The sequence below is a fragment of the Lepisma saccharinum genome, chromosome 8 (assembly GCF_977018435.1).
Source record: "Lepisma saccharinum chromosome 8, izLepSacc3.1, whole genome shotgun sequence".
In the NCBI taxonomy this organism is placed as follows: Eukaryota; Metazoa; Arthropoda; class Insecta; order Zygentoma; family Lepismatidae; genus Lepisma; species Lepisma saccharinum.
In genome coordinates, this window is record NC_139236.1 from 47201897 (window position 1) to 47225927 (window position 24031).

The following is a 24031-nucleotide window of genomic DNA, read 5'->3' on the forward strand; positions in this document are numbered from 1 at the left end:
AATAGTGGCAACACTGCTGTGGAGACACTATGCAATGGAATGTAGTAGTGGCGCTGATAGCACACATTGTTGACATACCTACCTTACCTCCGAGCAAATGGACTCGCCCGTCCCACATCACAGGCAGGCGCACAAGCGAGGGAAATACAGTCACTTGTGAGCGAGCGGTCTAACGTGAAGGTCACTATGTTTTCCATAGTTTTCCATAGTTTCCAACAGGAACAACGGAGTTGGATCAAGATTGAATGTGCCAGAGGTCGTACAGCACGACAGTGTCATCAAGGGCTTCACAGGCGTGCGGGGAATCGGCATTGCCGTACAGAACAGTGGCACGGTGGGTAAAAGCCTTCAACGAAGGTCGGCAAACTGTGGCAGACATGCATCGGGCAGGTCGTCCTAGCGTCTCTGAAGAAGAAGTGCAAGCTGTTGCCGCGTTAGTGGACAGTGATTGAAGCATGACGATTCGTGAGCTCACCCACGAAACCGGATTAGCGCATACGACTGTGCTTCGCATCCTGAAGGAACGCCTGGGCATGCGCAAAATTGCATCACGATGGGTTCCGCATGAGTTGACGGAAATTCAGAAATGGATGCGTTACGACGCTGCTCAGACGCACTTGGAGCGCTATGAGCGCGAAGGTGAGGCTTTCTTACGCCGTATCGTAACACTGGATGAGACATGGGCCAGATCTTACGAGCCAACACTGAAACGCCAATCCAACGAATGGCGTCATTATGGGCCACCGCGAAAGTCGAAAGTGCGTCAGAGCCCCAGTGTGGTGAAAGTTATGGTGATTCTCGTGTACGACTGTGATGGTGTTATCCTAACGCATTACGTTCCTCCACGGCAGACTGTCAATGCCCAGTATTACTGTTCATTTTTGGAGCATCAACTGCGACCAGCTTTGCAAAAGAAGCGGCGACACTTTCTGCGCAACCCACCCATCATTTTGCACGACAATGCACGGGCGCATACAGCGCAAGCTGTGGCTGCTCTGTTCGGTCGATGGGACTGGGAAGTACTGTACCATCCACCATACTCCCCGGACTTAAGTCCTTGTGACTTTGATTTGATTCCGAAGATGAAGGAACCACTTCGTGGCATTCGCTTCAGAACTGTTCCAGAGATTCAACAGGCAGTAGACCGCTCCATTCGCACCATCAACAGAACAGGCTCTGCTAACGGTATACTACGACTTCCACATCGCAGGCAACGGGTTCTACACAACGCTGGTGACTACTTTGAAGGACAGTAACAGATACAAACATGTAACTCTTGTGTATCGGTTGTGAATAAATAGTTGCCACTATTTAAGTTCCAACCCTCGTATATACTCTTTTCCATCCCTACCGATTTCCCTTAGGTCCATCTCAACGTTGTCCCTCCATCTTCGTCTTGACCTTCCTACAGGTCTCTTACCATCAGGTTTCCCAACAAGAATCCTGTAAACTCCTCTTTCCTCTCCCATTCGTGTCACATGGCCTGCCCACCTAAGTCTTCTTGATTTAATTATTCTAATAATATCTGGACATGAATACAAATTATGTAGTTCTAAATTATGTAACCTTCTCCACTCACCAGTCTCCTCATCCGTTTTAGGTCCAAAGATTTTCCTAAGGATCTTATTTTCAAATACTCTCAATTTATGTTCCTCTTTCAATGTAAGGGACCAAGTTTCACACCCATAAAATACTACAGGCAAAATTACTGTTTTGTATATTTTAACTTTTAGTTTCTTAGATATTAAACGAGAAGACAAAAGTTTATGAAGAGAGAAGTAACATGCATTTCCTGAATTAAGCCTACTTTTCATTTCCTCTTTAATATAATTTTCATTTGTTAATATTACTCCTAAGTATTTGAATTTGGAAACTGGTTCAAACGAGTTGTTATCAATAATTAGATTTTGATTATTACCTAACACTTGGTTTCGGCCTGTAAGCATATATTCAGTTTTCTCTTTGTTAACTTCCAAACCTATCAAACAAGCACACAAACTGTATTTTTGAATGGCAGAAAATGAATGATAAATGCATGCCGAAGATACTTTTTTGTACATATAACATGTATAACTTTCATATGTTTTACACATATGCAACATGGAGCGACATAAAATAAGAAAATACATATGCAAGATGCTAACACTAAATTATGTACGTATTCAAAGTTTTTTTCATTACATATATACAAAACATATTATTTAAATACATCACATTACAAAAAACAATTATATTGCGAGCGAAGCGAGAAAGAACATTTTTTGATCCAATTTTTGCAATTTAAAACAATATTGATTTAATAGGGAACAAATAATATCACATGGCGCCAAGGCATTCTCTCTTTCACATTTTTTTTAAATTAGATTATTTGGCGCCCATGGCCGACTCCCGACGCCCCCTAGCTACGTCTCTGAACTTGACGAGACTGAGAAAAGCTGGCACTGTAAGCAAAGCGAGCAAGAAAATTTTACGAAATGTATTTTTATTTGTATAAAATTTGAAATAGAAGGGGGCAATTTCTCCTCTGTGCCCCCTGCAGATGCCTTTGGCCATCAATGTTTGCCCCCCCTAGAATTGACTTCCGTCGAAGGTTGGGGGACAATTCCCCTGCCCTCCCCTGTGGTTGCACCACAGAGTAAGTCCGAAATTTGGAGGAACAAATTGAATCAATCCTGCTACAGCAACTTTTTGGGAAGCGATTATCACTTTATTCCAGGCGATTTTCTTCTATTATTATTGCACGTGGCAAGAGCACAAACAGGTTGATTTGTTCTCATTCTACCGGCATTCAAGAAAACGTGTGTATAAGTAAATAATCGACCCATTTATCTCAAGCTTCCGTATACGATAACGAAGTAAGTTCAATTCTGTCCTCTTAATGACGTCATAGCGCGCACAGAATCATGGGAGAAAATCTCGGAACCTCGGGAATGGCCTACCTTATAAAGGTACCTTGACTGCAATATGCAGATGATATTGTTATATACAAAAGCAGCAAGAATCTATCTGATGGTGTAGAGAAAACACAACTGGCTTTAAACGAATTATGCACATGGTGTGGTAACAATGGCATAAACATTAACGTAGAAAAATCATCTGTAGTTGTGTTCCATAGAAAAAGATTACAAACTCCAGTTGTGTTAGACATTAATGGATCACATATAAAACAAACTAGGACACACAAATTTCTTGGTATTATGTTGGATGATAAATTAAAATGGAAAGCACAAGTAGAACACATGGAAGAAAAGGTGCTTAAGGCGTTTAACATTATAAAATGTCTCACAGTCAAGAAAAAGTGGGGAGCAGATCCTAGACTACTCCACATTGTTCACAAGCAAATGCTAAACTCAAGATTAGAATATGGCTCTTTCTTGATTAACAATAATCTAAATTGGGCATTTGGGAAAATATCTTCAATACAATATCATAGTTTATGTAGAATCTTTGGTCTATGGAAAGGAACACCGAAACAGGCTACGTTTGTTGAAGTAGGAGAACCACCATTTCATCTACGGGCAGAATATCTTGCGAGAAAATTCTTAATGAAAAAGATGTCTTCCATATCCAGTCCGATAATACCAAAATTATCACTTTTACAAGCCTTAATGTCATCAAACCGTACAGCTAAATATAAATTAAATCTTCCAATCTTATTCACAGCATACAAGTCGATTAAGGATTTCATACCGAAAGTTATTAGATTTTCAACGTCTCCGTGCTTTACGACAGACTATTTTAAATTAGCAACAATACTTCCCGTTCACTTTCCTCCATATCCAGATAAAGATACACGAACGTCAATGCCAAGTATGGTGAATAACATATTCATGGAATATGTACACTCTGTAGTGCATGAATATTTTTACATAGTATATACAGACGCATCAAAGTTCGCAACTGGTAACACTGGAGCTGCAATATATTGCAATAATCTAATGGAATACAAAATCTACTCATTACCAGCAGAGTTTTCAATATTCACGGCGGAAGCCTTTGCTATTCGTCAAGCATTGTTGTATATACAGGAGAAAAACCTCAAGAGGGTAGTGATAGCCACTGATTCAGCGTCAGTCTTACACTCCCTGGGATCGATAACAGCTGATTACTATGTAGACTGGTACATTGTTAACATAAAAAATTTATATCACAAACTAACCAACTCAGGATACAGTATTTCTTTTGTCTGGACTCCTGGGCATACGTCCATAGAAGGGAACCACATAGCAGACACATTAGCCAAGTACGCAGCTGAAGAATCAAGTCACCGATCGCTTCGGATCAAATTTTCTGCAAAAGCGCTCGAGTCGCATGCTAAAACAGAATTGTTGAAAAGTTGGCAGAAACAATGGACAATTACAGGGAAGACTAATGGGAAAAAATATTATTCAATTCAACCACTTATACCTAAAGAACCTTGGTATCAAGACATTAACCTCTCAAGAAACTCTTTAACAAGTCTTCTTAGATGTCAGCTAAATTACACCCTAGCACCTAAAGACCTGTATACTAGGAAGATCGTTCAATCCCCAATCTGTCAGTGTGGTGCAACTGAAGGAACACCTGATCACATTATATTTGAATGTCGCCTTAATGTAACTACGCGTGATTATTTCTTAAGAGATCTAAAGGAAGCAGGATATAATGGCGCATACGCCTTGTCAGTACTTTTGAGGAACCCAACGAAGAAAATAATATATATGCTTAAAAACTATATTGTGAGAGAAAATATTATATTATAAAATTATGAAATTTGAAAATTATGAAATTGTAAAATTATGAAATTGTAAAATTATAAAATGTAAAACAAATGTAACTGGTGCATAACAGCAAAGCTACAACCAAATATACATTTATAAAAAAAAAAAGGAAAAAATGTGTGCTGCAAAAAATGCCCGTGGCAACGGTTGCTAAGGACGTGAAAAGGGTTATTTTCACCCTTAAGGAAGGGCCGATTGAGCGATTTTTTAATTTTCTCGGCTTTTTGGGGGGTCGTAATCGGGCATTTTACGCCTCCGGGGCTTCCTTCATGGAGAAAATTTATGTCAGTGAGTCAGTCAGTGGTGGGATTGGGGCTTTATATATATTGGATTTGCAGAAGACACAATTCAACCTACAATTGTATCAATATACGCCTTATAAAACACAACTTCGTTTACTGTATCAGCGCGCACTAGCCAGCCATTTCCGAGAAAAAGGGCAAAGTTTCGAAGTTTTCCATGTGCACCTCATTAGGCGAAAATATTGGCCGACTGTCAATAGTAGTACAGTGGAATCCATGAGTATTACCGTGCAAATTGTCCATGACTATTTTCATCAATTTTTCTCTTGCATCCTGTGTGTTTTTAAGCGACGGATTTTTATGTATGCTGGTGCAGAAGTTGCCAACAGCTTGTTTTGAGTTTTCTTTTAATTCTTAAAGCTCTTATTGGGTCAAATAAAGTTCACGAACATGGTGATGGACAATTTGCACGATAATACTCATGGATCCCACTGTACCTCCGCATTCAATACCAATAGGATACCCTACCACTACACGAAGTTCCGTTTCAACATCAATTTAATTTCCCAACCCATGTTAGAACTTGTTAGAACTGAAATAATAAAATGACTGGACAGAGTGTAGGAGGTTAGGTGGTGATATCATTTTTCCTTGCGCAGAATAAAACACTTATTATACAGCAATGAATAAAACATTTTGTTAGGCTCTTCCTTCCAGAGGAATTTCTTTCTATGCAGCAAATTTATTTCGTCAGTTTGCAGTGTAACTTTCTATGTGACTTGTAGGATCATGCAGTTTCAATTACTGAGAAAAATCATTGTATTTTAAATCATTACCGGGATTTTATGTTACAAATGCTTAATTTCTGGATCCCATTACTATAACAATAAGGTATTTTATCTTGCATGCTCAGAATATATGACAATGTTCCGCTGTAGGACATGACATGGCACTTCGTATTAGCAGCCCAAACATTGTAATTTCATAAAAACGGTTTAATAAATGGTTAAAGTATCTTTAGAAGTGAAATTGAGGTGTAATGTTTTCGCTTGTGTTTAGTATGAAAAAGTTTGGACAAAACCAAAAGCTAGAGGGAAATGGCAAAGAAAATTCCTAACAATTTGGCCTAGTGATTGTACATACAACTAGAACTGATGTTTTTTTAAAAAAAAAACAGTATTAAATACATATATAAAATTACTATTCAAAGAGAAAACACGAATTTACCTCTCATATATGTAATTCATCCTAATTATCATTTTCCAGGATTCGCACATAATGCTATTCTTATGGGTCGTGCTGGTCTTCACGGCAGCCTTGTACATTTTTCTAAATTCAGGAAAGGCGAAGAAACTTCCACCAGGTGAGCGAATGCTTGTGATCTAAAGCCAAGGATGCAAATCCTTTCTCGCAAAGTAGTGTTAACATAATAGGTTAACTGTAAAATAGAAAGTGCATAATTTTAAATTAGGATTGCATGCTAACAGCTAGACGTAATCATATATTATATATATATATACACACACACACACACACACACACACACACACACACACACACACACACACCGGATCCTTCATAAATAATTGAGGGGTTACAAAAATTTATTGCAAGTAAACTATTGAACTTACGTTAACGAAACCAGTCCAGAACGATCGAGGAACGCAAACAGTTTGAGGGTGTATGTTTTGTTAAGCTGAGAGTTCGCAACCCTGCCGCTAGGTGACACTCAAATCACCCACAACACTAACCCCGTCTAGTTCGCTGCACATTTTGACACTCGGTGTAGTGCAGGTGTACCCCGGTGTCAGGCTGGTGCAAGGAAATGATGTTCAAGTAGACGGATAGCGGTGTTCGATTTCAACAAATGCCTGCCTGCTGCTTTAGATGTTCATATGATAAGTTAGCACGCACCACGTGATCATACACCACATATGCACCGTTCCGAAAGGTAGTGCAAACGGTGCAGACACCAAATACACTACTTGACTCCAAATCAACGAAGTAGACGACTTGGTGTTGCACCGTGGAACCAACTAGACGCGTTTCTTCTGGACTGGATTCATTAACGTAAGTTCAATTGTTTAATTCCAATAAATTTTTGTAATCCCTCAATTGTTTATGAAACACCCGGTGTGTGTGTGTGCGCGTGTGTGTGAGTGTGTGTGTGCATATACGAAACGTTTTGAAATAAATTTTCAAATAATAGTTAAATGACTTCAGTGGGAAAGCGAATTTCATTATGTACTGTATGTTTTAGTAAGAGGACATTTTCAAGATCATTTGAAGGTCACTCAAATTTTTATACAGAAACCTGATTTTCTTAATATTTTTATTCCTCTTGCAAAAAAATTTAAAAAATAAGTTGTGTTAAAACCATTTCTCTATTCAGCGCGTAGTTTCACAGATATTTGACAAGTAAAAAGTGACAACAGAAATTCATAGCTACTAATTCATGAGCATCGACATTTTATTCAAATTTTATTTTTTGAATATTTTATTCAAATTCAAAAAGATTTACCAAATTCATGTTCATTTTGAATATTTATTCTTTCAAATCCTGGGTTATTTTGTAAAGGTAAACAAGAGTTGCTGGCACAGTGGATTCTAATTGTTGACTATATGGTCTCGCTTTGGAACAAGATTTGTAACTTCATGTTTGACATCTGGATTTCAAATTGTCTGTGTGTTATGTTATATCTATATATTAAGACTTTCCAAAGGACTGAAAATATCTATAATAATTTGCCAGACAAAAAACATTGTTTTCTTTTGTGAAACATGTATGTTTGTACTCTTTCCTATAAGTTCAAAAGCAGAGAGTACAAGTCCATATTACTACGGTGTGCATGTTGGGCAAAGAGGTTTAATATTGAATGGAGAGCCACCACAACAAGGATATGCTACATTTTTTAAAATTTAATCAAAATCCACGTGGTGTAGTTGAAAGAAGAAATAGTGAAACAAGAGTACACAAAAGCATGCTTTATATGCTCGTACTATATAAATACTCGGCTAGGTGATAGACTCCGCATTGTCGATATGACATTAAAATAAGAGAATCTGCGGAATTTGCGAAGTATATAAATTTCCGGTGTGCAAATATTTTGTAAACTTAAATAAATAATTCTAATTAGAAATATGAGAAAATAAGGAGCTGAAATGTTAACACATAAAGTCCTCACTAATTTATGAGGTTCGTTCAAACCATATTATACATCTCAACTATTCGCCGGCCCCCGTGGCAGAGTGATTAGCATATCGCGCTACGACCTCAGGGGTCCCGGGTTCGAATCCTGGCCTGGGCATGGATGTTGTGAGTATCCATTCATCAATTTCGTCATATCATCACTCATCCTCATCTTCGCAAATTAGCCAAAGGTGGCACAAAAAGCGAAATAAAATAAAGCAATTCAATTAAATCTCAGCTATTCATGCCAGGCTCCTCACCAAGAAAATATTAAAACACAATAATGTTTTGTTGTAAAATTTTAAAAAAATATTGCAAGTTATACATTGTTCCCGAAGTCCCCTTTCTCCCCGGTTTCAGCGCTAATGGAAAGAAGGATAAAATAAAGAAGAAATGGTTACACTAATATCAGTAATACTGAAAAGATGCATGTCTGTTAAGTACATTTAAGGTAATATTGTACACATGAATGAAATGTCAAATTATCTTACAGGTCCACCGAGTGTACCATTATTTGGAAACCTGTACTTTTATTTATCTCAATTGCACAAGACCCACTCTTGGAAGTTAGCCATGTGGGAGATTAATAAACAGTACGGCTGCGTTGCGTCTTTCAAGCAGGGGTGGCTGCAGCAGTATGTTGTTGCAGGCCAATCTGCAGTAAAGGAAGTGCTTACACACAGAGCTACCCAGGGAAAAACGACCCTCCCAATATTTAAATATGGGTACTTGGGTGAAGGAGGTAAGATTTATTTATTTATTTATTGATTTGCCTCCAACAGAGGTAACGATTTCCAATTACAGGAAAGCTTACACATGTATACTCATGGACGTCCGCAGAAATTTTTGCAGAAAGGGGCAAGCAAGGTATTCTTTTTCCAGAGGGGGGCCAAAGGAGGCATATTTTCCACATAATAGTGATGACCCTCTCAAAAACACACGGTTTCACTCTGAAATTATCATGTTTCTTCAACGCACTTATAATAATTAACACAAATTACTGTAACTGAAATGAAATTATGTGTGAAATATATAATGATGGACATTCAATTTCCAGGAAGGCCGTGCCCCCCCCTTGCCGTCCCTTCCGGACGTCCTTGTGTATACTTTTCTATTCAAATAATGAACATATAGCAATATACAAGTACATACATAAAGTCATACACCCACACAAACGTATTTGTATATATAAGAAAATAAAGTAAAGTAAGTACATACAACTGTAGGAATGGAACTTATATCTATCTATACACACGTATACGTAATTTAGTAATTACCCAGAACATAACTTTGACATTCTACATAAACACTGCCAACCAAAACAGCAGAATCGCAGTATTTCGGTTAGATGTAATAGCACTAATATTGAACGGAAATATATAATAACAAAATGTTTAGTGTATATATAACGTTCATAATCACTGTAGATACATAACAAGAGAAGAATATGGAAAATTTAAGGTAAAATAATTGTAGAATAATGCAAAATAATGTAGAATAGAATGGACTCACACGTAACTGGTATGTTTGAAAAACTGATCTTAATGTTTTTACATGCAAGGTGGACTGAAATCCAAATTTTCATGTGTTGTCGAAATATTATTTATGTAGAGCAGAGGCGAAGATTTGTATTTTTCTGATATACATAGCGTAGGCAGCAGATGTGTAGAAGTCGTACCATAAGTGCTCGAAACAAGTTGTTCTCCCATAAATGTTGAAATAGGCAAAATGTTGGCAATTTGTACTTCATAGAGCACATATATAAAATAGTGCTTAATGATAAATTTCAGTACAAATCTACGTCCTCTCCAATAGTAACTACAACACTTTGCTTGTAATTAATTGGTTATGTATTCGATTCCCATTGAAGGTGCATACACAGTGTATTCTAAATTTTAATCAGTAGGTCCAGCCCGAAAGGAGCATATATTGTTCACTTGTAAGTAAAAATCAGAAGGTATATATAAGAAAAGCATATTGGATAGACGGGATGGAATGCAGACAACAAAATTTCCTCATCCGAGGTAAAGGTACCAGCCTAACAGCCGGATCAGCATTGAAAGGTATTGAAATTTGTATTTCTTAACCCACCTTAGACAAAAGCATATTCCTTAGCAATTTTCTTAACATTTACGCCATGACCAAAATGTTACAGTGTAAAGTGAGAAATCTTATGGCATTTCAGATGCCATGGCATATTTCATGGCATTTCTGAAGGATAGGATCGATCCTATTTCCGTAGGATTTTTCCTAGCATAACCAATCAGAAGCGACCTGTAGGTCACGAGTGAAGCTGTAATTGCGGCCGCACGAGATATCACTTCACATTTTTAAAAGCCGATAACTATTCAACCGAGACGAATAACGTTTCATATAAAACAATATTAGGTACAAAACAATGGCGTTCCATAAATATATACTTTACAACATTTACTGTGCACGTATGGAAGAATGTTTTAGTTTCTTTCAATTGTAAACACCCTGCACTCAGCATAGATGGTGTAACTCGACGTGTCTTTCGTGCTGTATATGTTATACATTGTAATCGCAAAAAGCTTACCGAAATTTTACATGAAATGCTTCCGTGCAAAGTACCATCTGCTATAATATTTTTGGAAGCATTTACGTAGCATTTATATTAGCAAAAATGTTAAAGGAAATGCTTTCGTCAAAAGCGGGCTTAAGCAACCGAACCGATCTGAGAAGTTTGGAAGGAAAATTCGAGATTTGGAATTCAGTGCATAAATATCGAAGAAGTAATAAAGATATTTACTGTACCTGGAGGACGGAGGCCTCTCTCCGATTTGAATATAGTATGAGCCTATTTTACACAACCTCTCTCTAGCTCCTTTCATTACCTTCTACCTAGATCCGGATAAGGAATTGATAAATAGGGGAAGGAGGAAACATGGTGGAGGCGCCGGGTAAACAATATTCTGCTCTGAACAGAAGAACTGGATTCTTGACAGTGTTATTCAGCAGCTCGATGCGTGTTGGCGTAATAACTGGCGATTCTTCTTTCTCTAAATAATGTATTGGTTAGTGGGCATACATCCACAGAGAGTTCAAATTAGAATACATTCATAGGAATAGATTATTTTGTGAGGAGACGAAGATCAAATGAAGCAAATAAATTTTCAGATTTCTTTTAAAGTAATTTCTCTATTGTCAGTGCGTGAAAATTTTCGAAGTCAGGGAACATTTTCACTTAATATTTTTTATTCGTTGCGTATTGTGCGTATGTGTGTTGGAGGGGGTTAGGGAAAAGATATTACTGTTAAAGGTTTCCTCTGGTGTAACCGGAAAATGAAGAGACCTACCAACAACAAAATTATATTGTGTTCTTCAGTATTCTTTGTATGGAACCTATGTAAATTGTTCTTGGTACATAAGTCATTAAGATAAATAATGTTAATGCAATATAGAACTGGCATTTTCCCTAAATATATACGGATAAGGTACCACCTAGTATGGGGCAAGATGCAAGGATATTTTTATGTACAATGAAAAAACCTTAAGGTGCTAATAATTGATTGATTGATTGATTGATTTCCTTTATTTTACTTTGCCTTTTGTGCCACTTTTCGCTAATTTGCGAAGATGGGAATGTGTGATGATATGATGAAATTTATGAACGGACACACACAAACATCCATGCCCAGACCTGTATTCGAACCCGAGGCCACTGGTGTCGCAGCGTTATGTGCTAACCAAAGGTACTTATAATTTGACCTCGGATTTTAGGTTTTTAACCTATTTTTTTCCTTTGCAGGCAAGTAAAAAATAACAAATTATGTCAGCGTTTCATTAAAAAACGAAACAACTGACGAAGTTTTATAGTGACTAAAATAACCTATTTTGCTTACTAGAACCTATTTTAGGTATAACGGCCTAAATTTAACATTTTTTAGGTTTTTACAGGATTTTTACATCTCAAAGGTATTTTACTCGGTTTAGTGACGAAACAATGCAATGTCTGGCGTGTTTGAAACATGTTTTCTGTCGACTCCGATTCCAAATCTATGATGACAATTGTCTAAGAAAGACAATTGTCTGACACCACTGTTACCTGCACACAGTGGCGGTGATTAGAGGGGACAGTTCCCTCTATTTACCCCCACACTATTGATTCTTAATGCTAAGCCATGTCTACTAAGACAAAGTAAACTGTCCTCCCCCCCCCCCTTCGAAGTTTTGGCACCTAATCGCCTCTACTGCATGCACAGTCCAAAGTGCTCACTTTCGCGTCAGTTCGATCCTTTTGTAGCATTCACGCCTTGCCAAGTAATGTTTCACCACTGACTATGTTTCAGTTGAAAGTTAATTAAAAGATAAAGATAAAATAAAACATGTGCTTGTAAAATAAAACATTCCCGGAGCCAATAATTCACGCATAATTCCCGGAATTCAAAGAATTCCCAGTGAGTAGCTGCTCTGAAATTGTGCAGCAAATTGTACATACCTAATTCATTTTTCATACCAACAAGTGACGTTTGCTAACAGCACAAGTATATAGTTATACAATAATTTCTGGATAATTTTGAAAATATGCATACAAATGAAAATTTGGTTAGAAGATTAACATTTGGTTGTTATATACACCTACAAAAATTTCTTACGGTTCTTCTGATTTTTTTAACGATTCCATCCAATCAGCAATTTTCATGAATTTTGTACCATTTAAGTTTTTCGAAACCTATAGTTTAGGACTTTTCGGGCCTAATTTAATATTTTTAAAACCTATTTCAGAAATTTTAGAACCTATTTTAGGATTTTTAGAATCTATTTTAGGATTTTTAGAACCTATTTTAAGAATTTTAGAGCCTATTTTAGGAATCTAAAAGCATGCTTTTTAGAACCTTTTACTTACAATGCTCGATTCTTATCTACAGGGATACTGTTTACAACCGGAGAGACGTGGACGTTCCACAGGAGGCTAACAACGAAAATAATGAAGAGCATGGGTTTCGGCCAGAAGTCCATGGAGAACGTCATCACCGAACAAGCCCTGTATTTGGTCAACACCTTCAAGGAGAAGGCTCGAGATTTGGGAAGCAAAGGGGTAGAAATGCATAACGCTTTCCAAGGATCTGTCCTAAATACCATGTGGAATATTATAGCAGGATGCACCTTGAAGTATGACGATCCTCTTCTTTTGGAGCTCGTTCGTCTCCTGCACGAATACGAAAAAGCTGTGTCGAGATCTGGTCTTTGCTTAAACGCACTTCCGGCTCTTCGTTTTGTACTTCCGGAGTTCTCTTGTTACAATGCGCTCATGAGACTTTCAAAATTTGGACATGAATATGTTGGGGTAAGTTTCATGAAAGACACGGGTATGTAGTTACCAACATTCACACAGAGTGGTAGTTGAAAATGGAAGGGAAAAATTCCCCTCTGGTACCTGCAGGGTGCAAAAATCATTGAAGACTGAAGGGGGGAGGAAGATCTCATCTATACACATATACATACACACAGATATACTGTATATGATATAAATATTTATAATAGTGATTACATATGAAAGTAAATTACTAAATATTTAAAAGTTAATTATTATCATATACATATAAAGGAGTTAATTTGTTACTTTTATTTATATATATATATATATATATATATATATATATAAAAGTAACAAATTAACTCCTTTATATGTATATGATATGTACATTAGTACTACTTTACGTGTGCTTTCGATATTATCCTAAGTAGAGAATATTTGAGGTCAACATTACTTCTCGTTGTTATAGCAAAAACTCTCCTCTCCCCTCACGAAAGTTTTAGTCGGGGGATATTTGAGGCAAATCTTGTTGTGGGGGGATATCCTCCTTGTGCCCCTCAGGATTTCGCACCCTGGGTCTCTGTCATTTGCCCCTTCTGCTTTCCAAATTTTAACCCTTGGTGGGGAAGGTTCATTACTAGAATTTCCGCTACTGGATTTTTTTTTCAAATACCATAGTACATACATACGCCACATAATAATTATGCAGGATAAAAAGTTCAGGCACGGACACTTCTGGATTATAAACGATCTCATATAGAGACATTGGGATCGTTATAACGAGCAATGTCCGTGACTGTACAAGGATGGAGTGAGATCGATAGCCTATGTATATTTCCATTTCAGTTTAAATCCACAAATATCAATACAGCTATAAAACGTTCATTTAGTGATATATAAATTGTCCATACTGATAATGCACAAACGAAATGACATTAGATCAACATTATGCATTAAGATGTTCGTTTGAACACTGACCGATTCACCGTTTTGACTTTATTCGTCTAAAACACCAGCCCCAGCCCCTGCCCGTGAATACTTTGAAACACAATAAAGCCATTCCCAAAATTCCACATGTATTCTTTCATATTGATTGCAGAAACTTTTCCAGCAGTCCTCGTATATGGACCACGGCTTAAGAAAATCGTAGAGTGATTTACTAAACTTTATCAAATTACATTGTAGGGTGCATTATTTATATTATATTTTGTTGTAACATGTTGTATCACCTACCACATCCATCGATGTGGCAAGCATTTTCATGAAATTAATTTTAGTTCTATCTCTGTTTATCAGTGATAGCAATTTACCTTTCAGACATAATGCTAGTGTCTATATTTACATTCCAGCGCCTCCTGAAAGAACACAGGAAAACGTTCAAGTTAGGAATTGTGCGTGACCTTATTGACGGATTCCTGGAGGAAATAGAGGAAAACCCTTCAGATAAACTCACGGGTAAATTTAAACAGTTTTTTAAACATCAGATTTATTACATGTGACCATGTCAACTGAAAGCAACAAAATATAGGTTAATGAGAGCTTATATGTTACGTGTTTCTTTAAGCATAAGAATACAGTAGTTAGTGTTGTAATTTTAACAATACAAACTTTTGTCACACGTAACTTGAAAAACTAATTTAAAGGTGTATTTAATAAAGGTAGTTCATTTTTCTTAGAGCAATTACATTTTGGACCAAATCCAAACTATTATAAGTAGAGAAAGGATTTTTAGGGGAAAATCATGGTCGGAAAGGGTAAAAAAGGTTCTGAAAATGTTTTCAAAAAGATGGGAGAAAAGGTGCTGATAAAATGCCTTTATTTCAATGCTCTCTTTTTCTGCTACTTCTGTCTATAATCCACCCGGACCGCATAGAGAACTGTGGTTCTGTCGAATAGGCTTTGTTGAAGTTTGGGTTTTCTATCGTGGGATTTGCTACATTATCTTGAGAACCATTGGGGCTGTAATGATTATATTATACTACTTTATAACTCTCGTTCTGCTCTACAAAATAAGACTGTAGGATTTTACGTAGCTGCTCAAGAAGAGTGAAAATCATTTATTTTAACAAAACATGAAAGAAAGGCAAGGGAAAATGTTCCGAAGAACCAAAGAGGGGGTAACAAGTGGATAAATTTGCTACTCTCACGAAAAGGTGTAAAAAGGTGAAACAAAGGGTGTTAAATTTACTTGATTTCATGTCCTTAAATATATATCTCAAACGATCGGTATAATAACAGCTATATTTTTGAAAGGTGCTGCACCTTAAAATCCCTTCACTAATTTATAAACAATACTACTGAATCAGTTTTCCAGAAAAATGTTTTACCACTTCAGATGTACAGTTTCTACTGTACTAACAACAGTTGAATTCTCCTCATTTTTTAAAAATGTATTTATATTTGACAACACAGGTCAGGTTTAAATGTGAAAATAGTTTAATCTTGAAGATGAGAGAAAATGTTACGATATCTGCAGAGGAGTCTTAAAATGTCCAATAAAAGCTTGCACATAAATTGTCGTAGAACTCAAAAAATGTTTCACTTCTTTCGAAAATTGTTCTTAAAATTCAGGTTCAGATACTTTTAATGTTTCCAAAAGTACCAGTGTTCATAAATTGTTAAATTATTTGGCCATTTATGAATTACATAGAAGAATGTGTAATTTTTCTTTTGTTTTCAGATATCCAAATCCATGACATAATCGGTGACCTACTTCTCTCTGGAATAGACACAGGTGCTAACACAATGAGTTTCATTATCCTGTATATGATTCTACACCCAGAGGTCCAGCACAAAGTGCAGGAAGAACTGGATCGTGTTGTTGGAAGAGAGAGACTCCCCTCCATCAATGACATGAACAGGTATAATATTATTATAAGATAGAAAGAAAAAATAACAGCAAAAAATCAAAGTATTCATAATTTCTAACATCTGACTTCAAATTGTTAATTTTGGTACTTTAAGAAAATCACTTCCCAACAATTATTTTGTATCATTTTTGTGCCTTGGTTTTAGGCCTGTTCCTGTGGGTTTTTGGAGGTGCTGATTCAGAAAAGTGCATTGAATATACTGCATCAGCTCTAGTTTGTTAGATATGGATGTGATATGATAGATATGAATGTGTAATTCAGCATACTGTGAATTTGCGCTAGTGGACAAATGGAAACAGAAGCTGCCTGGAGGTTTGGAGGAAACCGGAAAACCTCATCTATGACTTATTTTTGTTTTGTTAATATCATAGATATCAATCGAAATAATACTGACGACAGGTCTTACCCTGATCTACCCTCAGTCAGTCTCAGGAGACCTGTTCGCGCTCGAATCTTATACCTGTTCCACCTTTCCGTGAACTACTACAGCTCTCGGATGATGAGTCTTGTATGTCTGATTTAAACACAAGGTAAAGAAAGGGGGGGCAGTGACAGTAATTTCCAAACAACTTCACACAGTGAACGTTTTGACCAGAATGAATTAAGTTATCTGATCAGGGACTGAAATCTTTCCAAGGAGTCATTGGAATTGCCTACCTCCAAACTAAAAGAAACTAAAGTACTTCAGTTTTTAACGAAAATTACATTTTATCGAACGAGAGAAAACGATATGGAGCCATTCTTTACCAAAGGCAACTTAGTATTCTGCAATGATATGGGAAACCTTCTGAAGAAAAGTTATTCTGAGACCATTGGTCTTATATATATTTATGCATTTTCATTTTGGTTAATTTTGGTGTTAATTAAAATCTTAATACTGCAAGATTTTGCAAAATCCTTCACAGACGGCAAAAGTTCCTATTGTTGATAAAAAGGGAAATATAAAAACACATAGTGTGATCAAAATGTGAGAAAAGCATTGCAGAAAGGGAGAGATTTTTTAATGAAAATTAAATTTCAAAAAGGCTCCAAATTCTAGTCAAAGCTAGTTCACCAATGGCCTCTTCCGAAATTGCTTCAATTTCTCTCGTGATATTTTCTTTCAATACTTCAGAAGCTTTCTGTGTGGAACAGAAACTTCTGAGAATTCTGCTGCAGAGCGCCTTCTAACTTCTTTCTCTTTAGGATTTCGTAATGACGTGAAAAAAGCTGTGGAAAAGCACCAGTAATACGTAAACTAAAATAATACAATCTAAAACACTTGTTAACACCTTAACACTTCATAAACACGTGTAAACTGGACACCAGCCATCTTATACTGAAGCTCTTACGCGTTAAGTGCCAAAATCAGCGTAAAGCTGTAGTCTAAATGCCGGCAGACGCGCTCCCACCACCCAGCCAGCTGGCCGCGGCTCAGCGGCCACGTATACAGTGGGACTCTCTTTGCCTTGTCTACATCCTCTTCCTCTTCTGGTTATAAGATTATGATGTTTTAACTTTCAGATTACCATACACCATGGCCACACTCCAGGAGGTTCTAAGAGTGTTCCCTGTGATTCCGTTAGCTCCACGAACTACAACTGAAGATATCGAAATCGACGGTTATACCATTCCAAAGGTAAAGTGAGGGAGAACGGTAGTATTAAAATATCACTAACAATTGTAATTTTCAAATATACACGTGCCTTTAAATTACCGTCTTCCTGCTCAAGATGGGTTGATTTAGATCAGGATAATTTGAATCGCGATTTAATCAAGTGATTTTTTTAAAAAAATCAATGATTTAAATCGCTTAAAATAAATAGTTTTTAGAATAATGTACATGTGAATTTTGTAGATATCAGAATCACTTTAGTGAAATTACATTAATCTTGTAATCATTTAATGGTGTTTAGTAGGTTCTAAGAAAAAAAGGAAACAAAATATATGTACTGATGGTGTGAAGCTCATACGAAAGGAAATGTAATACGTATACTGTAAACACACTAAAATTTCTCGTGATTTAAAATTCAATAATTTTTATAATCAAAAATAGCAACAAAAAATGTGTAGAATAACATACAAAATACTAACCATGTTAAACCGTAAATAGTGGCATTATCATTAAACTGTAAATAAGCATGGAAGCTGATGTTTTGCAAACTATCATGAAAAAGATTGCAAAAATTCAGCTAGAAATACTATAAAAATATTTTAAGTTACATTGATATTAAGGGCTCGGATGTAAAACACGGCAAGTGACATTTTGGTCATTTTTGAGTTACAAAGTAAAATGTGTCCTCCTTAAATCTTCAAGTGAAATTGCCATGTCGTACAATTTGCATTGGACTCAGTGAAGCCTTCTGAAGTTGGTAAACATAACACGAAAACAATTTATCTACAGCATAGCTTCTTATAACCTTCTTTCTAAATAAACTCAGAAATGACAAAAATGTCACCACATTTTACACCCGATTCCTTCATACATCCAGAATGTTTTATTTTCACAGGAAGAAAAGTTTCTGAAATTATTATAGTTCCATTAACACACTCATTAAACATTTCCATAGTAGATTCATTTTAGTGTATCAGAAACTTAAAAATGTATATTTACATATCATTTTTTTATTTGCTTTATCAAACTGTTCAAATATTTTACAGGACCGTTTACTAGGAAAAGCCTTTCTATAAAAATAGATATACGTATCTATATGTATCGTGCCAAAAACCATACAAACAATTTTGAAGGTGTTTTTGTTTTCAAAAAAATAATTAAAAATTGATTTAAATTTTAAAAAATCATAAGAAATGATTTTTAAAATAAAAATCAGGATTTTATTCACCCTGCTCCTGCCATATAGTGTAGTTGATCACACAGTCGGTCTATGTGTGGTGAAATCAAGTTTGACTTAATGAATATCAAATATAATTCTTACAATTATTTTTATGGAATGAATGGAATGATTCCATGACAAAATGGTACACGTTGACGCCGATTCTTTGGAATCATGCAGGTGTTAATCATATTTGTATAATCTGTATGCTGTATAATTAAACATACCTGTGTACTGTCTACAAGTGTTTCGGATGAAAATTGTTTTTGCCAGTTGGAAAAGTCAATGATCTATCATATTGTGTGCTATTGTTCTGTTGCCTCTGGTTGGCTTATATTTTCTAGTTTCTAGCATGCGAGTAGTATCCGCAACACTATAGTCCCATTGTTCTCCATGAACATGTGTACAAGCACGTACACTTTTTACGACATTTGTAAACACGTTTACATAGGTGGCCGCGGTGGCTCAGTCGGTAACGCGTCTGAGTACCATGCTTAAGGTCCCGGGTTCGATCCGGGAACTTTTCTAACGTTGGAAGCGGCTCTGGCGCCCACCAGCGTCGAATAACATGGTAAAGGCGGTCAAGGGCGTGATGCTGATCCCACTCACGACCGGATCAAGAAAGTGTGGTGCGTTACCCCCACACCCCCTATGTGTCTTCATGGCGTGGTGCTAAGCACAGGGGTGCACTTTACTTGTGCACAGATAACAACAGGTATAAAATGTTGGAGATACTACTCATGTTGTACTTTGTTATCATTACACTCTTCACATAAAAGTAATTTATTCAAAGCAATTATTCTATAATTATGTTCTTTTCCAGAACTCTATTATTTGGGTCAATATTTATTCTGTGCACATGGACGAAGATTACTGGAAAGACCCAAAAAATTTTAGACCGGAAAGGTTTCTGGAAAAAGAACATGCGAATGGTGATCCCTGGTTGATCCCCTTTGGTGCAGGTAAGTTATTGTTCCGTCACAATCCTACCTAGAAACATTCAAAAATAATTAACGTTTTTTTCATGTTCAAGAAAATTAATCACTCATTTTTAAAAAAAATCATGAAATGTCTATTGCAGTTTTGGAGAAAAAACTGCACATGTCGAAGGGATATTTAGTATAATTCCAATGCTTCTAGCCTGCGAAAAACCTCTTCTGTCTCCCGAATGAAAGCTTTAATAACGGAAGAACCAATTATGGAAACCTGTAAACTATGATTTCCCACAAATGCATTCTCTGATTGAACGTTTCAGCAGGATGTTTCTCCACCCATTTTTATTGTGACGTCAAACGTCTGAGTGACACTTCTTACGGATGTCAGAACAAAAGACCAAGCTAATTTTCGTGATCACGCATTACCATATTAACGTCCTTTGAACATTACAGATGTCAGCCAATACTCCATGATATCCACTACTTCGTCAGCTAAATAACTCTTCCAAAGCCTTCCTTTAATGTCTATACTTCAAACAACTGTGTTAACTGTGCTCTTCTATGAACTACATTTTTTTTAATCGATATCCTCTATTAATATATCCTCTTTCTGCTTCCTTCCTGCTGTGATATATACGTATATTTTTTTTCATCCAACTCCTTCTGAGTTGTGTTCTCCATATAGTCTAGGTTAACTGACTTTTTCCTATCAAAGATATTCATACTTTGGTGTACTTACCAGAAAGGTTGGTTAAGGCAGGGTGCGAAGTAACGATGGGTTTCTCCCAGCTCCCTTCAAGTAAGGGGAACTCAATAAATTATGTTAACTCAATAAATTTTTAGTTTCCATTATAGATTTTTTTACTGAAATATAGACTGCCTTGCTGAGCACAATTTGTGACCTTTTCTCGATAAATAAATATCGACTTTGTCAAAATTTGCATTTGTTGTGTGGTGTTTGGTTTTATGCTAAATGTGACTCCGCTCAGAAAATGTCCTTATTCGTTTTTCTCTGGAGCTGTCCCTGATCTCAATGTCTGGTCATTATATACACAGATAATATTAAAATAAATTTAATCCATTTTATCTCTGCTATAGTCTGGTGCCTACATACAACCAATATTGATATATTGAGAGTTTTTTTTTGTCCATGTGCAGAATTTCGAAGCAGCCACTAGAATGAAATCTCCAACAGCCAATGAAACCTTAGAACAATTTCCTCAACCAACCATAAGAGCCATGCGAGGATGAGATGAATCACTTGCATTCTGACAGCAGTCACTAGTGGAAGCTGCTTAGTAATAGTAGTAGTCTTCGGTTCTTACTTTTGTTGTTAACAGACAAAAACGTTTGAACAATAGTGCAATTGAAGTAGTTGATTCATTCCTCAAAATATGAATTATTTATTTTACTCTGCTACTGAATGACACATTTATGAAATTACTTCACCTTTATCTCGTTTCCAGAATACATTGTTCAATCTGGTAGACAGAACATTTTCACTCTCAAATCAGAGCTAGTGTTGCATGCTTGCATTGTTGTTCTATCTCAAATTTTGATTATTAATTACAGCATAAGTACCTATCGAAACAACTACTTGTTTCTATACAGGCTTGTATATATCAGCCTTTTCAATGATACAAACTTTCAGCGCAATGGTGACAAAGGCTATATCATGTTAAACTTTAAAAAACTCTTGAGAAAAAATGAAAAATTGAACACATACATTCTCAGTGGACGATTTATTTGTGATAAAGTGATTTTCTTTATAAACTAGGCAATAATTCCACTCAAGTGCAATGTTGGAGTGGTGAAAAATTCCAACGACGTGTGATAACAGTCTGTAAAATAGAGGATTGAAGGAATAGGAAAATAGGAATATGAACGCCAGGGAGTGTGTGTTTACAGTAAAACAGGTGACGGCAGACAATCTAACACGATTTTTAAAAAGGGAAATTAACTTGCAGCGTTACAATCAGACAATACCAAATACATCTGGTCTCCGAGCTGGAACCTGATATGGTCTTTCGATCGCAGCGCTGCAAGCTGAACCTATCTTTAAGATCATTTAATCTGATACGTGTAAGACAGGCTTTAGCATAATTTAGCCCCATTTTTTATTTCCTTAACACTAGCTTACCCATGCAGTACGAGAAACTTACGTACCTGAACTGAGGCGCCCTATAGGCTCACACTTTATCACTAAAATTCAAGAAACCATTTTGTTATTGAATCCCTGCTTCACTTGTTTCTCACATATGTGTACATTTATATATTAATTATAATAATTACAGAAATTACCAGCATTAATGAAAAAACAATTATTGCATGAGTGTCATACTCATATTTCACCTTTCACTAAAACAAACAAAAATTATTATAATTTTTCGTTAATGCTTTTTTGTTTACACAGGTGCAATTGTTTATTAATTTTAAAAAAATAAAAAAATACCATCATTGCCAGCTAATTGATCACTGTTACTGGTACGAGTGTCTCGAATGACATGCATTCAAATATTGCGCCTGATACGCCCACCAAGTGAATTATTCCTCCTATTTACATTATGTTAATGTTTTTATGAACAAGATTAATACTGAAATATTGGTAAAACCCAAGGGAACAGTGTAACGTATTTTCAACTATTTATACAAATTTTCACAGTTAAAAAATTGAAAATTAGAGATGGTGTGCCTGACAGTTTTTGGGTGAGCTAGTGTTAAAATTGGTTTCGTACTGGTAATAAGGTAGTAGAAGAGTTTTAATTATTTCGACTGTGTGATTGGTTTCGCAACTGTAAAACAAGTTTGTTCTTTACAGGACGGAGGAGGTGCTTTGGTGAAAACCTTGCAAGAATGTTCCTGTTCCTTTTCCTAACCACGCTGTTGCAGAAATTAACATTCAGAGTTGTTTCCAAAGAAAATCCACCTTCCGCCAAAATCCTCGATGGAGTAGCCTCGAAAACTCGACCATACAGAGCAATTGTCGAAGCAAGGGAATAAATTATAGCTATAAGACTACAGCAGTGTAACATGTATTGCTCTGGTAATGAATTTTGTTTTTCTTGTATGTACGCATTGCTTGCATTGTAGAATTATTTTCTTGTAGTTTACGTATATTACAAGCATAAGAAATGTCTGATGAAGGAAGCGTGTGTTCTCCTGAAACGTCACAACGAAAAACTGTTTTCTTATGCTTGAAATAACCGTAAACTACAAGAAAGTAATTAATATTGTTACGTAATGCTGATACTTGTTTGAAATTCTTGAAAAATTATAGTTTTCCATCCGTTATAGTAAATAAATATAAAAAAAGTATTGAATCTCTCTCTTCCATTATTATTAAAAGGATATGACATAAAATCTTACCACATGATTAAGTAAGGTAAGTGAACCAAAGGTGGCTATAATTAAGCTTCTAGGGTAATTTACAAACCTCGAATTACTAGGGTAAGGTGGTACATTTTCGATCACAAAATGTTAAATTCAATATAACTTAAAAAAATAGGCAGAAAAATTACAGTTTTTGTACCAATGAAATGCTTACCTTTTACTAAAGACGCTGGAATAAAATAATATTTTTAGTTCTGCTACTGTAGACAGAAGAACGAAATTTCTGTCGGATAAAATTTGATTAGAATTGTTGTACCTAGGTAGGTACAAATCTGATTACCGTGAAGTACAATTTGGATCAACATTTAATGACGATAGAGTATCCTTAATCTATACTACAAATGCAACTTCTTCTATAGCGTAAGCCTACAGGAGCAAAATAAAAACAAACTGCATGTTCTGTTACTTTAATAACTCTGCTTGACTACTCATCGTTACATAATTCAAAATATAGGAACAGTATGTACAGCTGTGCCAAAAGTACGTATGTAGCACTCCACTCTCTTCCATAAAATTGAAAAGTAATATGAAATATTGTTCAGTGTCTGTT

General features: G+C 36.1%; 1 protein-coding gene across 1 annotated transcript in view; it reads left to right on the top strand.

Annotated features, from left to right (window-relative positions):
- Nucleotides 1-23373, top strand: part of LOC145991454 (methyl farnesoate epoxidase-like) — a 49643-nt gene extending 26270 nt beyond the window's left edge. Inside the window, exons 2-9 of the mRNA XM_083127458.1 lie at nucleotides 6269-6365; nucleotides 8686-8934; nucleotides 13085-13503; nucleotides 14823-14928; nucleotides 16154-16334; nucleotides 17847-17961; nucleotides 19980-20118; nucleotides 22910-23373. Of these exons, the coding sequence (XP_082983584.1) occupies nucleotides 6281-6365; nucleotides 8686-8934; nucleotides 13085-13503; nucleotides 14823-14928; nucleotides 16154-16334; nucleotides 17847-17961; nucleotides 19980-20118; nucleotides 22910-23091 (1476 nt within the window). The 5' untranslated portion in view covers nucleotides 6269-6280 and the 3' untranslated portion in view covers nucleotides 23092-23373. The remainder of the gene's footprint in view (nucleotides 1-6268; nucleotides 6366-8685; nucleotides 8935-13084; nucleotides 13504-14822; nucleotides 14929-16153; nucleotides 16335-17846; nucleotides 17962-19979; nucleotides 20119-22909) is intronic.
- Nucleotides 23374-24031: the final 658 nt, after the last annotated feature.